Source organism: Dipodomys merriami, unplaced genomic scaffold, assembly GCF_024711535.1.
Source record: "Dipodomys merriami isolate MVZ:Mamm:240054 unplaced genomic scaffold, mDipMer1.0.p SCAF_116, whole genome shotgun sequence".
Taxonomy (NCBI): Eukaryota; Metazoa; Chordata; class Mammalia; order Rodentia; family Heteromyidae; genus Dipodomys; species Dipodomys merriami.
In genome coordinates, this window is record NW_027202449.1 from 4,199,759 (window position 1) to 4,216,620 (window position 16,862).

General features: G+C 47.8%; 1 protein-coding gene across 1 annotated transcript in view; it reads left to right on the forward strand.

Annotated features, from left to right (window-relative positions):
* Window positions 1-16,420, forward strand: part of LOC138822818 (chromodomain Y-like protein 2) — a gene marked incomplete at its 3' end in the record, with an annotated part of 94,355 nt that extends 77,935 nt beyond the window's left edge. The window contains exons 3-5 of the mRNA XM_070015743.1: window positions 2,212-2,429; window positions 11,589-11,761; window positions 16,210-16,420. Coding sequence (XP_069871844.1) covers window positions 2,212-2,429; window positions 11,589-11,761; window positions 16,210-16,420 — 602 coding nt within the window. The remainder of the gene's footprint in view (window positions 1-2,211; window positions 2,430-11,588; window positions 11,762-16,209) is intronic.
* Window positions 16,421-16,862: the final 442 nt, after the last annotated feature.

The following is a 16,862-nucleotide window of genomic DNA, read 5'->3' on the forward strand; positions in this document are numbered from 1 at the left end:
GTATTTAAGTACTTACTTCACATTTTGGGTGCTGTTGTAAATAGTACTCTTTGCTAACTGTCAAGTTCCACTTAATCATTTGGGGTATTGGGAAAGTACCTGACATGCATATTAATTTGCATTTATGACCCTGCTGGGGTTGCTTATTCTTTCTAAGAGTTTGGTGTCCTTTTCCTTGAATTCTTTGGTGCTTTTGACATAAATGATCTTGCCATCTGCAGACCAAAGTAATTTCATTTCTTCCTGCTCAGTGTCTCCTTTTCTTGTCTTTATGCACTAGCCGGGACCGCCAAGGTGAAGCTAGCCAAGGGCAGATGTGTAGCAGGAGTGTCTCACTGTTTTGTCCAGTGTATTTTGTGGTGTTCTTTAGCAAGTTGAGGAAAATGCCTTCTGCTCAATTTTGTCACATGTCTTTTGTGCATCAGAATATGACAGGGTTATATAACTTTTCTTCCTTAGCCTACTGATATGTTGAACCAGCTTTCATTCCTCTCATAGCATAAACTCTTTTATGTTGTTGGTGTTGATTTACTATACTTTGTTGAAGAGTTCTGCAGTCTATTCACGAGATACTAGTTATTCCCTTCTTTCTTTTCTCCCTTTCTCTTTTCCTTTTCCTTTCCCTTTCCCTTTTTCCCCTCCTCTCCCCTCCCCTCCCCTCCCCTCCCATTCCTTTCATTTTCCTTTCCCTTCCCCTTGCCCCTTCCCTTCTCTTCCCTTCCTGGTAGTGTGTACTGGGGTTTGACCTCAGGGTAGGCAGATGCTCTGCCACTCGAACAACACCTCCAGCCCTTTTTGCTTTAGACTGTTTTTTTAGATAGGATCTTGTATTTGTTTTGCCCAGGTCAGCCTGGATTGCAGCCCTCCAGCCTCCTGTTTAGCTGCAAGCAGGTGCATGTCACCACACCCAGCCTATGGGCTAAGATGGGGTCTGGCCTTGAAGGGACATCATTCTCATTTCTGCCCTCCACAGAGTTGGGAGTACAGTGTGAGCTGCCGCACCCAGCTTTGGTTCGATTTTGTCATGGTGCAGTGCTGGCCTCGTGGAATGAGGAAGTGTTCCTCCCGTTGTGTGTTCTGGAACAGATTGTGGAGAATTGGTTGTATTTCCTCTATTAATGTTTGATGCAGTTCACTTGGACCCAGTGCCTTCTCTGTTAGAAGGTTATTAATTATTGATTCCGTTTATTTCACAGCTATAGGACTGCTCAGATGATGTATTTCCCCATGTACATGTTTTAGAAGTTGGTGTCTTCCAAGGAATTGGCCCATTTCATCTAAGCTGTCAAATAAAAAGGCAGAGAGTTACTCATAGTATTTCTTTATTATCTTTTTAATGCCCACAGGATCAATAGCAATGAGGCTTCTTTTATATCCGATATTGGTCATTTGTATTTTCTTTCTTTTTTTTTATTTGCTGTTTTCTTCACTGGGAAGTGTTCTCAAAACACACATTGGAGCTCCTTTCCAGAGCCTCACTGCTTGGGCATCCAGGGCCCAGGCTTGTGCATGCTTTCTCTAGGACACGCGGGAGCCCCTCATGTATCTCACTGGGAGTCTGGGGATGGTGAAGCATCACGTCTGCAGCATTTTGTTATTCGTTTTCAATTCTGTAGCCATGCACTCTCCAGCCATTTGTGAATGAATGCTTATCTGTGAGGCATGAAAATGCATCACTGTCCAATTGAGTTGGAAAAGGAGAGGAGGGACCAGAGGAGGACCTGCTTGGTCCTCACCAAGACACAGCCTCCTGGAAAGCACTGGGGTCTCAGGTTCCCATCTCAGGTTTTCATCCTCAGTGCTTTAGGATGGGACTCAGCATGCAGTACTGGTTGGATAAAGGCTGGCCACTCCTTTTCTCTGGCTGCTGCTCACTGTCTGTCACTCAGAAGTGTCCTGTGGACAGGTCTGTCCCCTCCCCCTCTCCCCTGCTCAGTGTGGCCATTACTGGTAGGAATGCAAGTAGAAGTGAGGCGCTCCCAGGCTGAGATGCTGGAGAGAGGGTCAGACCCATCACTGCCGGGGTCCCGGGTCCTCTTCTGAATTGAACCTGCAGCATTTAAGCCCCAGACTGTACATCAGCCACCCACCCTCTAGAAGGGAGTTTGCACGGCTCTCAGCCCATCTTGAAAATCCAGACACTCTGTGTTTGTGCTTTTGTGGCATGGTGGCCTGGGCCAGTTTCTCACTTTGCTTATCTGATTTCGGAAGGCTCTGCTCTGACCAACGGGGGCCTGAACCTGCAGAGCTCCGTGAAGAGGAAGCTGGAGGCGGAGAAGGACTATGTCTTTGACAAGAGGCTCAGGTACAGCGTCCGCCAGAATGAAAGCAACTGTCGCTTTCGCGACATTGTCGTGAGGAAGGAAGAGGGGTTCACGCACATCCTGCTGTCCAGCCAGACCTCGGATAACAACTCGCTGACGCCCGAGGTAGATGGAGGATGAGGGCTGGAGTTGGGGCGCGAGGGGGGGAATGGCCGTCAACTTCAAATCCTCTTCTGTCCTTGCTTTCTCTTGTCAGTAATAGTCCCATACAGGGAGGGTGAGCCACAAGCCATGGGACACAGCAAAGGGGTGTGGGCTCCAGGGGGGAGGTGCTGTGTCCTTGAGCATTACGATTTACGTAGACGATGGTTCTTTTTCTAGAATTGTGGGTGAGCCAGTCTGGGATGATTGGCAGGTCATGAGGGAGGGGCCACGGCTGATAGTTTGGAAGTCTGGGGAGCTGGGATTTCTTTTGCCCCTCCTTCAAGAGTGACGTTTAGGGGGACCCTGCTCCCCCAGCTTTCTCCGGAGGCTGTCAGGTGGAACGGGGGATTTGGAGGTGCTGAGCATGGTTCTGCACGTGTTCACACACCTGGAAACCATGTTATTTTAAGCTCATCATGACACAGCCACACGAGGCTGATGCGTCTTGGGTTTTTTCCTACTTGACTACTTTTTTTTTTAAAGCATGCTTTTAGCATTTTCCTTCGGTAAACCGAGCGATGGTGACAATGTCTCCTCATTTGTTCTGCCTGTGTGGAGCACTCTGCATGGTAACTGTTATACCTACTCACTCCACGAAGCGGGTGGTTCTCCACTGGTGTGAGGTGTGCACGCTCCCCCCCTCCCCTACCCCCTTCTCCTGCCAGCTGGGCCATGGTGGATGGGGGATTCAATGGCTGATCAGCCTCAGTCAGCTTCGGGATGGGAGGAAAAGAGAGAGTCATTGATCCAGTAGTCCCAGCTGTGTCAGCCCAAGTGGACTGGCTGTGAGTGAGCTGACTGCCTGGGTAGGGGAGCCCCGAGAAAGACGTCCTGTAAGCTGGGTGCCGGTGGCTCACGCCTGTCATCCTAGCTACTCAGGAGGCTGAGATCTGAGGATCGCGGTTCAAAGCCAGCCCGGGCAGGAAAGTCCATGAAACTCTTATCTCCAATAAACCACCAGAAAACCAGAAGTGGCACTGTAGCGCAAGTGTGGTAGAGTGCTTGCCTTGAGCTGAAGAGCTGAGGGACAGTGCCTAGGCCAAGCCCCATGACCGACCAAAAAAAAAAAAAAAAAGTCCTGTAAATCAACAGACGGTGTTAAACTGCAGATGCAGATTCTGGAGCCTAGCAGACTTGGGTTTGGATCCCGCCCTCACCATCTCTGCCATTTCTGTTACCCTGGAAAGTTACTTTCCCTTCTCAGCGTCCTCAGGAAAACAGCTTGGCGTTGCCTCTGCGATTAGAGTCCAGCACGCAGAGCTGCCAGAGAGGCCGGCACATAGGAGGTAATCAATAAGTGCTCCTGAGATCGCGCCGTGGGGCCCGCCTGCCTTGTTAATGGAGGAGAGGGAAGGGAACTCTTCCTGACTGAATTTCTCTTCCTACTCATACGTGTGACATTGGTTGGATTGGCTGCACAAGCAGAATTCAGACATTAGTGGATGAATTAAACTAGATTCTGAGGCCAGTGGATATGTTGCGATAATTTCTCTTGTCTGGGGTATGGCTGAGAACTGGGAAATTAACAAAAACGTCCCTAAGGAAAGAGCCAGCAAATAGCAGGGGTATCAAATATGATTAAAAGCTTGTCTTCTTTGCCAGGAGAGGACCCTGAGCAGTGCCCCAGCTCCTGGCTCCTCCAGGGCCTTCAACCTCAGTTAATGTCATTATCGCACCCCTAGGGGCAGCCCAGCCATGTGAGGCCCCCATCTACCTTTAATTATATCCTCTCATCCAAGCCCGCAAAGCATGTTAACTTTCTTTCTCTCTTCCTCCCCTCCGCTTCTGTTCCCTCCCTCCCTCCCTCCCTCCTTTTCTCTCTCCCTTCCTCCTTGTTTTTGGTACTGGGATTGAACTCAGAGTCTCAAGCTTACTAGACATGAGCTCTACCACTTGATCCATGCCTTAGACCTTTTATTTATTTTTCAAATTATATTTTTATTATCTTTTATGTAGTTGTACTAAAAGGTTGCCATTCAACAAATGAGTTTCTAAGTTCAATGCATGTTCTTCAGTGTTACCCTGTCATCATTGTTCACAGCCCTTTCAACCCAAGGCCTTTAGCACTTTGTTTCTTTCCCAGATAGTGTCTTTGTCTAACTTTATCCCAGCCAGTTTTGAACCATGATCCTCCAAGGTAGACCTTCGCTTCCGAAGTAGCAAAGCGTGTACCATCATGCTTAGCGTCCTCCTCTCTGCTATATTTACTTCCATTTTTATAAGAAGCACTGAAATCCATTTTATCCTGGGCCATTGTAGTAACATGCTGATAACTCTGCCTGCCTTAACACTTCAAGTTCTCTACTCAGTTCTTCACTAGGTAGTGAGAATGATGAGCTGGAAACAAGCTTTTTCAAGTTGCCCCTTTACACACACCGACACACACACACACACACCAACACACACACACCCCGACACACACACACACACACACACACACACACCGACACACACACACACCGACACACACACACACACACCGACACACACACACACACACACACACACACACACACACACACACACGGATAATTTCTGATTCTGATTGCTCAGAACCCTCCTCTGGCCTGTGAGACCAGCGCAGTTTGACCTCATTGTGGTATCTCACATCCCTCTGTACTGCTGTCATTCTGGCTTTCCTTCGTGCTCACCTGGCACAAGACCATTGCATGTGCCCACACAACTAACCCCACCAGCTTCCCTCTCTTCTTGCATCATTCATTGATGCTCTTTCTTCAGGTCTCAGCTTGCCCATCACTCCAGGATGAAGTCTTCCCTTCCATCTCTCTCATACAAGCATCTTCCCTATGGAAACTCATAGTTACTCGTGTACATGTATTTTTGTGATACTTTATTCAAAATCTGATTACTCCCCCATCAGATGACATAGCCTGGCGGGGATAAAGACTACACATTCTCTCAGTTCTGTAGTCATGAGTTATACTCCACCACATGGAGAGTTCTGAACCAGCTACTAGAAGGGATTTATAGGAGAGAAAAGTGCTATTTGAGCTTTTAAGGGATTATATTGGTTATCCTTTGCTGTGTAACAAATTGCCCTAGACTGAGCATGTTCAAACATGTTCAAACAACAGGCATTGATTATTTTAGTCTCTGGGTTAGGAATAGGGGTGGGGCTTGGCTGGATACTCCCTGTTCAGAGTTTCCCACAGTAGAGCTGCTGGCTGGCCCCAGTCTGGGTGGGGGCTTTGCTGAGGGGGTGGGGTGGGTTCTACTTCCAGGCTCACTAGTGTGGTGTTGGCAGGCCTCAGTCCTCACTGGCTGTAGAATCACTTTCTAGCACATGGGCCCCAGGGCTACTTATGCCCTGCCGCCAGCGTCCTCCAGAGCAACATCTCCACAAAAGAGATGGCTAAGATAGCGCTGGATCTCAGAAGTAACATCCCAGCCTGGCACAGTTACTCACACCTGTAACCCCAGCTACTCAAGAGGCAGAGATGGGTAGATATGGCTTGAGAGGGGCCCTTTGAGCCTCAGTGTGGCTGAGAGGATTTGGGGCTTAGGAGAGGAGTGTGCAGCTAGGCGGGGACTTGAGGGAGTTCCTCAGGAAAGCGATTGCTCTTGAGATGGGCCTGGCTGTCAGCCAGTTCAGATGAAGGCAGAGAGGACTGGCCAGGTTCCTTTCACACTGGGTTACCTAGGCCAAACTCGCTGCAGATTGGAACCTGGAAGATGTTCAGGGAGAGTCTCCCTGGCAGACGGTAACAGCAGGTGCAGCAGCAGCCGGGAAGTCTCTAACAAGGGCAATAAATGTAAAGGACACATTTAGGACTTGAAAATGCACAGCGATCTGTGGCCATTTGTTACTGTCACATGGAAGAGGCCTCTAAGGCAGAGGAGCTGTTGTAGGCCAGCAGGCAACAGTGGAGCACTAGGTCTCATGTGCCAGAATATTCTAGAACAAATGTGAAAGAGGGAAAGAGCATGTAGTGGTTTCAGAACATTTCACCTTTAACACCTTACATTTGGGGTTCTTCAAGAAGATGGAACATCAGCTATTTTTTCAGATTTAAAAAGCAAAGGGAAGGTGTATAATTTTTTTCTTTCTTGATCCTTCTAATTGATTAATCAGTTAATTTTTGGAACAGTTGTGGGGTTTGAACACAGGTCTGTGCTTGTGAGGCAGGAGCTCTACCACTTGAGCCATGCCCCCAGCCCTTTTTGCTTTTGTGAACTTTTTCAGAAAAGGTCTCACTGTTGCTCAGAGTGCTGAACTTCAGCTCTAGGGATTGCAGGTATACACCACCACACCAAGTTTGTTGGTCTCGCTTTTTGCTCGGGCTGGTTTTGAACCTCGGTCCTCCCCACCTCTCATGTAGTTGGGATTATAGGCATGGGGGTCTCATACCTGGTCCTAGGTATAAATCTTTTTTTTTTTAATTTAAAATTTTATTTTATTTTATTTGAGAGCATACTGTACAGAGGGGTTACAATTACATGGGCAGGATAATGCATACATTTCTTACCAAGCATTGCAGCCTCCTCCTTTGTTTACCCTTCACCTCCCTTCCCAGTCACCCCCCCTAGGTATAAATCTTAAATACAAAAAAATGTAATCTGTGCTTTAGTTATATCAATAAAACACAAATTTAGTTTTAATTCACGAAGGAGGTGGCTGTCTTGTCTGGCGATGTTTGTACTAAATGGCCAACCCTGGCCTTGGTTAGGGGCTCCTCTCCAAGTCAGGCAGGGAATCACAGCTCATCTCTTTGTGGCTGGCTTTTCTTTATTTGCCTCTCAGAGCAACAGAGTTCATATATAGGTGAAAGTGTGTCTATTTCTGGAGGCAGATGGATCAAAGCATCCACAAGACAGTGGCCTGTTTGCTGTTTCTCGGTTGGGAATGTACTCTGTGCTTTGGACCCTGTCAGTGAGGAGTGTGCATCTTCTGCCACCCAGCAGAGCTCAGGCCTGGAGAGTCTCCAGATGAAGCACACCTGGCCCGCCTTCTCCACGGAAACACGCCCATTGCTCTAAGTTCTCCTGCAGGACAAAATGGTAGAAGGTGAAGGGCTGTGGGCCTGGATTTGGAGCTGTTGGCTCCTCACTTGGTCACCAGTGCATCACTTGTAAGATTAGGGTCCTGCTGTGTACCTTGAAGGATCTTGCTTGGGATTTAAGGTGAGGAGCCAGTTACCTGCTGCAATCCTGGTATTCATTTAAAGTACTTCATAAGTGGGATTCTCTGAAAAGAATAATTCTCAGAATGTCTCCTCCAGCGCCCTACTGAATCATGAATAACAACCCTTGAAAGACTGTCTGCATACTGCCTCTCCTCGTAGACTCTAAGCTCTGCCCAGGTAGGCATTGTTTACTTTCTCCTTCCTTGGCTTCTGTTGGATCTTACGGTGGAGATTTATTTCATCTTCTCATTCATCGTCATTAATGTGTTTTTAATTTGTGTTCACATAGCAAAATGTAAATGCAATCATCCCATCTACACCAGTCCAACGTAGATAACCTTTGTGTGCTCTTCTCTAAAGTCACCCCCCCCCCATCTTTCACAACACTGTCATGGATTTTATAGTTCCACCTTGCATAAAGCCCCTCCTTCAAAGCAGTCAGTGCCAGCTTCTTGATTGTATTAGTTGGTGGAGGCTTGTTTTGTCTAGTGATTTCAAAGGTTCTAGTCCCTGATCACTTAGCTCCATGTTCTTGGGGGAACATCTTAGCAAGTAGTGTATGGTGGCATAGAGCTGCTTCATCTCATGGTGGCCAGGAAGCTGGGGTGGGGAGGGGAAAAAGATGGGGAAGCTGGAGCAAGGAGGGGAAAAAGATGGGTGTGTGGAGAGGGAAGGGGTAGAGAAGGGGAAGGACTAGGATTCCATGACCCCTTCAAGGGCTTAACTTCCTCCCTTTAAAAGGCCTACCTCTTAAAGGTTCCCCCGTTTCCCAGTAGTGCCACAGACCAGCAACCAAGTCTTTTATTTAGCATATGAGCGTTTGGTGTACAATTCAAATCCAGATTATATTTTGGATATATTGCAGTTTGGATATTATATATTCAATGATTATTTATAGTCAGATCTCACACTGATTTAACACCACAGTTTTCAGTTTCTTTGCTGAAGTCTGTTATTCCTTATATATCAGTTTTTTTCTTCTTCTTGAAGCACATCCTTTTCAGTTATTTTTGTGAAAGGGGTAAATTTTATTGTGCTGAAAATGCCAATTTTTACCCTCACCTTTGAGTTGTTATTTAGCCAGGTGAAGAATTTGACAGATACTTGAAATTTATTATCTATTGTCTATTTCTGGCATTTATTTCTGCAGTTTTAGAACTATGGCTTCCAGGCAAATGTTTGTCCTTTCTGTAAGCTTTCTTTTGCCCAAGAAAAAACAAATATTTTTGGCAGGGGGGGTCCGGTCTTGGGGCCTGAACTCTGGGCCTGGGCACTGTCCCTCAGCTCCTCAGCTCAAGGCTAGCGCTCTACCACTTGAGCCATAGTACCACTTCCGGCTTTTTTCTTTTTGCTTATTGGTGCTGAGGAATCAAACCCAGGGCCTTGAGCATGCAAGACAAGCACTCGACCACTGAGCCACCTTCCCAGCCCCCCAAGAATATATTTAAAGTCTTGTTTTGTCTTTGCCATTGTGAAATTTTAAAGCGGTATATGCTGGCATTCATTTATTGCCATTTCTTCCACTTAGCTTTTTGTGGTAGCTCTGGAGTTTCAGGTCTGTGTAATGTAGACCGATATCCCTTCTCCAAAGACCTCCATATCTGAATCCCCACAGGCTATGCATGTGTTAGCTTCCATGCCAGGAGGAATTAAGCTCATCCATGACCGTAAGATGAGGGGATAATTCTGCATCATCTACATGGTGTTGTCAGGGGTTCCTTAACAATAGAGCAGAGTGGAAGAGTCAGTGTTAGAGTGAAACAAAGTGTAAAGAGGTAATGACTCAGCTGACCACTGCTGGCTGTGAAGGTGGAGCCAGGAGCTAAGGAATGTAGGTATCTGTAGGAGCTCTAGAGGAAATAGCATTTCCCTTAAGGTCTCAGGATAGGAATGAAGCCCTGCTAGACTATTCTCTCCCTTTATCTCTTTAGCCATTGCCTTTTTGCCACTGTTTGTGGCCTCCAGAGAAGGTTCAGCACCTGTTTTAAACCTTCTTGACTTTGGCCTGTCTCTGCCCTCTCACTCATAGCTCCCATCTCTATTTCTCTGTTGTAGATTCAGGGCAGTTGCTTCAGACTTTTCAGTTCTCTTACTTTCCCTTTATCTCCACGTAATCTCAGCAGGTACCCAAGACCTTATCTTCTATTGTGAGAAGTCTTTCCCTCTTAAAATCTATTTCTCCCTTTCACTCTCATTCTTTCTTTATCGTACACACGTGTCCTTTCTTCTCTTTGATTATTTGAATTTTTTATGGTATCATCTTTCTTAGATCAACATTACAATGATTAAAACCTCCACTAATTGAGTGTGCTGATTTATATTTCCTCAAGTGCTTGTGATTTTCAATTGTGAGCTCATCTGCAGCAGAGATTGTTTTCCCATGCAATTCTCATGCAGTCTAGGTTTCTGTTTCTCTCCAGAGTACTTTTCCATTCGTTTCAGGGAAATACCTCAGGGATATCACTAGCCCATGTCCAATTTCCATGTTAATTTTTTTTTTAACTTGGGGATTTCTCTCCTGTCTGGTATGATAACTTAGAACTTCAACTCCATGGAGAGAGCAGTTTGAAGTTCTCATGGGAAATTTTTCCTACAAGAAATTTGTCTGAGCAGCTCGTTTTGACTGTGGCATAGGTGGCAGGAGGATCGGAGGGGCTATGCCGGTTAATCATCCAGTGGATTCCAATACAAGCTTTCTGAGTCTGCTTTTGCAGGCTCACCTTATTGCCATGTGTCACCCTGAATGTCCAAGTTCCCAAGAAATTGTGTAGACAGCAGGGACAGTGTCTGCTGCAAGGCTGCCATTGGGAGTCCGGGAGTGGAAGGGCTGTAAGGGGCCAGTTCACACTGTGTCCAGCCTTTGAGGTCCCGCAAAGTGCTTTGGCCTCTGCACTCTGTGTGTGTGTGTGGGTGAGAGGGCGGGCAGCCGAGTCCCTGATTCTATCATGACCTCCGAAGTCTTGGGAAGACTCTGCTTTTCCCTATGCACTACAGAGCTCATGCCCTGCTGCTCCTGTAGCTAGATTGTACTGTTCCGCTGAGAACCTTAGATCAAAGGCCAAGTGGCTTTGGGGCAGCAGCCTGGCCTGCACTGAAGCAGCCTGGCTAGTTCTCTTCTGAGATTGGGAAAAGACTTTCAGGAGTTAGTATACAATGAAATGAGCTGTTATTGAGTGTTCACTGGATACCAGACACTGTGTCAGGCTCTAAGAACAGAGGGAGGGATCAGAGAAGCATCTTTCTTGTCATTATTTGCATCACAGACCAGCGCTGGTACAATGTCTCCTGTAGCCACATTAAGAAGAACAAGATGGCCTTTATCCAGAACTCACTGTACCTCCCAAGAATGTGAACTTGCCAAAGGCCATAAGCCATAGTGTGTCTTATGTCCTTGCATTTATTCTTTATGGTGATGTCGCTGTGGGTGATTTGGCTCCCCACTAAACAGTGGCCGGTGTGTCTCAGGCTCCATGGCCAGTACACGACAGAGCCACAGTTCAGGCAGATGCTTCTCACTACAGCAGGACCTTAGCCCTGGCTCTGCTGCAATGCCAAGCCTACCTCTATGGGCCACATGCAAGCCACGCAGACGTCTCAGAGTGAGCAGTGGGAGAATTAAGCCGAGAAAGGACTGGCCAGTCTCATCTGGGCTGGGCACAGCACGGTTTCCCCACACCTTGGAAAAGGCTCAGCCAGCAAATGGTGGGAGAGGGTTTGCAGAGATTGACAGGGCTAGGACTACTCCCAGACCTCAGCAACTACAGTTCTTCAGCCTGCATTGGGGATGGAGTGAGGAGGCTCTGGTTTTGATAAGGTTTCTTTCTCTGTTCTAGACATGTGCTTGTTGCATTCAGGAGGCTCCCTACACAGGCAGAAACAGAGTAGCCCTCTCCCTCTCTTGCTCTTCGGGGATCAGGCCTCAAGCTGACTTTCAGGATAGACACTAAAATCCCTGCAAATGCATTTCTCCCTGCAGATCATGAAGGAGGTGCGGCGAGCACTGTGCAATGCAGCCACGGACGACAGCAAGCTGCTGCTCCTGAGCGCGGTGGGCAGCGTGTTCTGCAGCGGCCTGGACTATTCCTACCTGATCGGCCGGCTGTCCAGTGACCGGCGGAAGGAGAGCACTCGCATTGCAGAAGCCATCAGGTGAGCTTTGCGGTTCTGTCTGGGCTCACCAGAATTAGGAAATAAAAATACAAGCTGTCGAATTAAGCATGAATTTCAGACTTGGCACAGAGGTGATGCCAGGCTGTTTTGCGTGTGGAATACTGAGTCCCTTTCTACGGTGAAGCCCCGCTCCAAAGTATTCACCTGCTTCCCACTGCAGAATTCTTTCCAGAAGGTGCATGAGAAGCTTGGGTGCAGTTAAACCCCACCCCTTGCCTTCCCTCCCAAAGGTATTGGGAGCCTGTAATGATGACCTTATTTCATAATAAAGGTCTTTTCAAATGTAATGAAGTTAGTAATTTGAAATGAGATCATCCTGGATTATAGTGAACACCAAACCTGGAGAGAACTGCCCTATGAGAGCAGAAGAGAAGGACCTTGCATGTAATCCTAGCCTCTCGGGGGGAAGAGGTAGAGCTTGAGAGTCTGGTTGATGCTACAAGACCCTCCCCAGGTATATTTATGTATTTATGGGGCTGAGAAATCTCTTGTGAAAGAAGTTTGTTCTTAATCCAACAGAACTGGGTGGACGTAGTATGTCCTTGATCTCACATAGCCTATGGATGCCTCTTGCTCTCTTAAGAGCTCTTCAGGGATGAGCACCTGGCCTGGTGCTCCTGCCCAGTCTTTGTCATTGCTTAAAGAAGGCACACACAGGACTGGGCCCTGACTCCCTCTGCACATGCTGGATGAGTAGATGGGGTGGGGGGTAGAGGGGCACAGATGACTCATCCACCAGCAGCCTCCTGGACGCAGGACTGTTGTGAGGGGAAGAGAGATGTGCACACTTGCCCTCAGCACAGTGCCATGATGGCTGGTTCAGGAAGGCGGGGAGGGCTAGCTGCACCTGAGCTCAGCGGCCACCTGAGCTCAACACCCACCTCCATGCTCATTCGTGGTGCAGCTCCGAGCTTATCATCTTGTCAAGCCTATTGCATTTTCCAGAAAACAAAAGCCATCAAAATTATAGGCCTGGCCTCCCTGGTGGATTGCTAGGATAAAGAGCAGCCAGATACCCATCCTAGCCTATTTCTGGCACACGCTAAGCACTTACAATAGGTGTAAAGAATGATTACCGTTACTGTGACAGCTGTTACTTCCAGCGCCAGAGTTGTAGTTAAGCTCAGTCTGACTATGGTGTGGCCTCCTGGAGACTCCTCGGGGGCCCTGGGGTGATGATCACAGTGTGCACTTGGTGCTCGCAGGCTGCTGTGTGGCTGTGAGAGTTGGCCCGGGAGGACTTTCTTCTACAGCTCTGGTTCAGTGGAACAATTGCCCTAGGTGACATGGGACATCAGCACCATCAGAGACTTGCTCTGCATCTTCAGGAGCCTCTGTGAATGATCACAGACCACCATGACATACATGTGTACAACCCACAGTGATGGCAGTCCAATTGCTACTCCCTGGACATCAGGAACTGTGCTGGTGGCCTGTGTGGATAGTGTCATGGACAGTATCACATGGTTTTACGCAGCCCCGTGAGGAGTGGCATGAGCATTTCCATGTTACAGAGGGAGAAAATGAGGTTCTAGAGGTGGGGCAGCTTATCCAAGGTCTGACCCCAAATCTGTCAGATTCTCCAGTTCCTTTCTGCTGGCAGCAGCATCTTGGTCAGGCAGGAGCCATAGAGGGCTTAGGTTGTATGGAAGAAACTGTGAAAGCCAGTGTCCCCCTGATGGCCTTGGGTGCTGGGGAAGGTTGGCGTACAGTCTCGTCCTCCCCCTTCCCCCGCCAGACAGTGCTCTCAGATCAGGTATCTGAGCCACAGGTCTGTAATGCAATATCCTGTTTGCTGTTTGGCTCCAACGTCCATGGGGCCTTGTGATACAGATCTGCTGCCTGAGGTGAGAGAGAAAGGCTTGCGCGGGTGTGGGGGGGCGGTGTTCATATCACATTTTTATATGAAGGAAATGAAATGAGGAGCAGGTTGGAATGAAACAGGAGCGGCTGGGGATGGGGGTGGCGCTCTGCATGCTTGAGCCACGCTGCTCTTCTAGGGTTCTTGTTGTCCTTATATAGCGTTTATTTAGTTTGGAAACCAGAGTGAAAGCTCTGAGGTCCTGAAGAAGGTGAGGCCTGCAGTTGATTCTGGAAAAACAGGAGGCCCACCCGAGACCTCCAATGGCAAGGCTGATGGAGAAACTAGGGGCTTGGTACTGGAGAGGTGACAAAGGCAGGCGATCCATTCTCAGTCTGGCATGGAGGAATTCTGTACCAAGTGGAAGATTTAGCTTGATCAGTCTGTCTTTCCCAAGCCCGAAGTCTTAAGATTCTGAAATTACATGAGGGCACTCAGAAAGGGATCTCTGATGAAAATCACCCAAAGCTCGGGGTTTCAAGGACTTACCAATAAGCCCCATGTCCCCTACAGATTCCAGATTGCATTTGTTAAAAATAAAATGTAAGCCAGTGATCATCACACATCCTAAATCCTAAGGAGAAAGCCACTAAAGCCAGGAGAAAGCTACTAAAAACCAGGAGTGATGGCCATGGTACCAAGACTTGCATTTTGTGTTTTTCTGTTTTGTTTTTTGGTCTTTTGCGGCGGGGGGGGGGGGGGGGGGGATAGTGAGGCCAGCCATAACCAAAGTGCTTCTACCTTCTCAAGCAGCATGATGTTGCAAGCCTACGTCAAAGCCGCATACTTTCATGATGACTTTATAGGGAGTGCAGAAGAATGTAAAGCAGTCTTTTCATAGCTGTCTCAGGTCCTACCAAATCATGATGGTACCTGTATCTTTTCAAAATGGTTAGAAGGAGGAGCACTGTCAACTGATATTTGTATTAGTTAAGTATTAGCTGCTTTAACAAATCCCAAATAATATGGAATGGCTCAACTGTGATAATAATTTACTACTTGCATATAGAAATCTAAAGCAGATCTCACCAGTCAGCTCCTGGCTCTCCTCCAAACCATGATTTATGAACCCATGCCTTTCTATCCTATGGCTCCACCAAGGTCTTCCAAGACTTCTGTGTTCATCTACGTGACTTACCTTGGAGGACTTCGTGTTGGGAGGCTGTGTGTACATGTAAAAACTGCACATGGCTCCTGCTCCCACTCTGCTGGCTAGCATCTGGTGACTTGACCACAGCCACCTGAAGAAAGGCTAGGAAATGTGGTCCTCCAGTAACCTCAATAATAAGAAGGGAGGGAGGGAAAACAGCTTTGGCGAAGTGCTGGTCTATACTTGCTCCAACAAACTCTCCTTCAGGGACATGTGTATTTCTTTAGTAGCTGCTTACTGAGTGCCAATTTCAATATCGGTGGAAGCCAAACAATGCCTCATGTAGATCTGTGGTTGTCCCTAAGGTGTTAAAGGACTCAAAGATAAGGACGTAAGAAAATCATTAAGCAGGGTAATTTCAAACCATGGTATTGATTGTAAGACCTCTCAGAAGCCTTCTTGGCCATGTTCAGTGAGCAGCAGGATCAAGAATGACACGAGCCAAGGAAGATCAGGGTCATGAGCATTTGGATTTTATCCTTGTCAGTGCTTGGTAGCTGTCAACCTTCCATCGGAGAATAATGAAGAATTCTGGCTTTACTACATACCTTGAATCTTTTCTCCACCTCCAGATGAATATTAAAATTTTATAGATGTTATCTAGCAACTAAGAGAAAGGCAAATGAGATTGTGGCAGGTGGCTCTGCTTTGTAAGTGCAGATGCATGCTGTAAGCTTGCTCGGTGCAGACAGGCAGGGCTAGGAAAGGCTGATCCAGCCATGACGGCAGAAGTCAAATGCCATTGGAAACCAAGCATCCTTCCTCAGTTTTAGACAAAGCCATTCTAATACTACACCCTCCATGACTCAGTATCCCTGTGGATTATTCAGAATCAGATCATTCCTGATTGAAGGAAATCATAGATGTCCTCAAGTTCCAACTCCTGTCTAGTCAGCATCGCCAAATGTGATCATGAATCCCAAAGTACAACTCCTGCAATGAGCAATTTCTGCCTGGAAAAGCTATCTCATTCCTTGGGCCAGTGGTGGTAGAACATTCTTTGTCTCTTGGAGTTGCAATTTGCCTTTTTGGAATACCTTCCTCTGGTTGTGCCCCCAAACCATAACATTCTGGTCATCTTCCTTCAATGTGTACAACTTTGTCAGTATCTGGGGTGTCCACGTAATTCACTGTTCTAGTCATGGCTCTCAAGAGTGGGAGCAGGTGATGGAAACTGAGAGTAGCTCGGAGATATCAGGCATGAACTGGCTGACAGGGATGCATATCCACCCTTGTCAGTCCCCTGTGAGAAATCACGCAGCCTGGTGGCTCTGTGTCTGGGTGAGTAAGGCCCTTGCCTGTCCCTGCTCACCTCTGATGACCAGAACGTGCATCGTAGTGCGTGGGAGAATTATGGGGCTCTGGGGGCTTGATGACCGCAGGCATCTGTTAAAGAGGGACTTCTCTCTCGTCCAGGGACTTCGTGAAGGCCTTTATCCAGTTTAAGAAGCCCATTGTGGTAGCCATCAATGGGCCAGCACTGGGCCTGGGAGCCTCCATCCTGCCCCTCTGTGACATCGTGTGGGCCAGTGAGAAGGCCTGGTTCCAGACACCCTATGCCACCATCCGCCTCACGCCAGCCGGCTGCTCCTCCTACACCTTCCCCCAGATCCTGGGCGTGGCACTGGTAAGCATCCTCTTTCCCTAGCAGCCTCCCTCCGCAGGGTGTGTGCACTTGGCTCCTTATAGGATCCTTCTTCCATTGTGGCTTCTTATTGATGAAATGCAGGTTCCTGTCCACCTACAGAATCTTCAGCTTCTTCTGCCACTCCAGAAGAGCCAGAACTGAGGTTGGTCTGGTCTTGGGGCCTCCAAGGTATCTGCCTATGGGAACAGCAGAACTGGGAGGAGGATGATGAGGTCCACTCACTGCGCACCTACTCTGTGCCACAAAACTGTACATGTATTACCTTATTCCTCACAGTAACTCAGTAGGACTGTGTACGATAACCCAAAACACACAGTCCTTCTGTCTAAATGGTTGCTGTCTCACCCCTGCGCCCCTGTCTGCACCCCTAGCAGAGGAAGAAGACAGAGAGATCTTACCCAGGAGATCTTCGTAGGTTGGG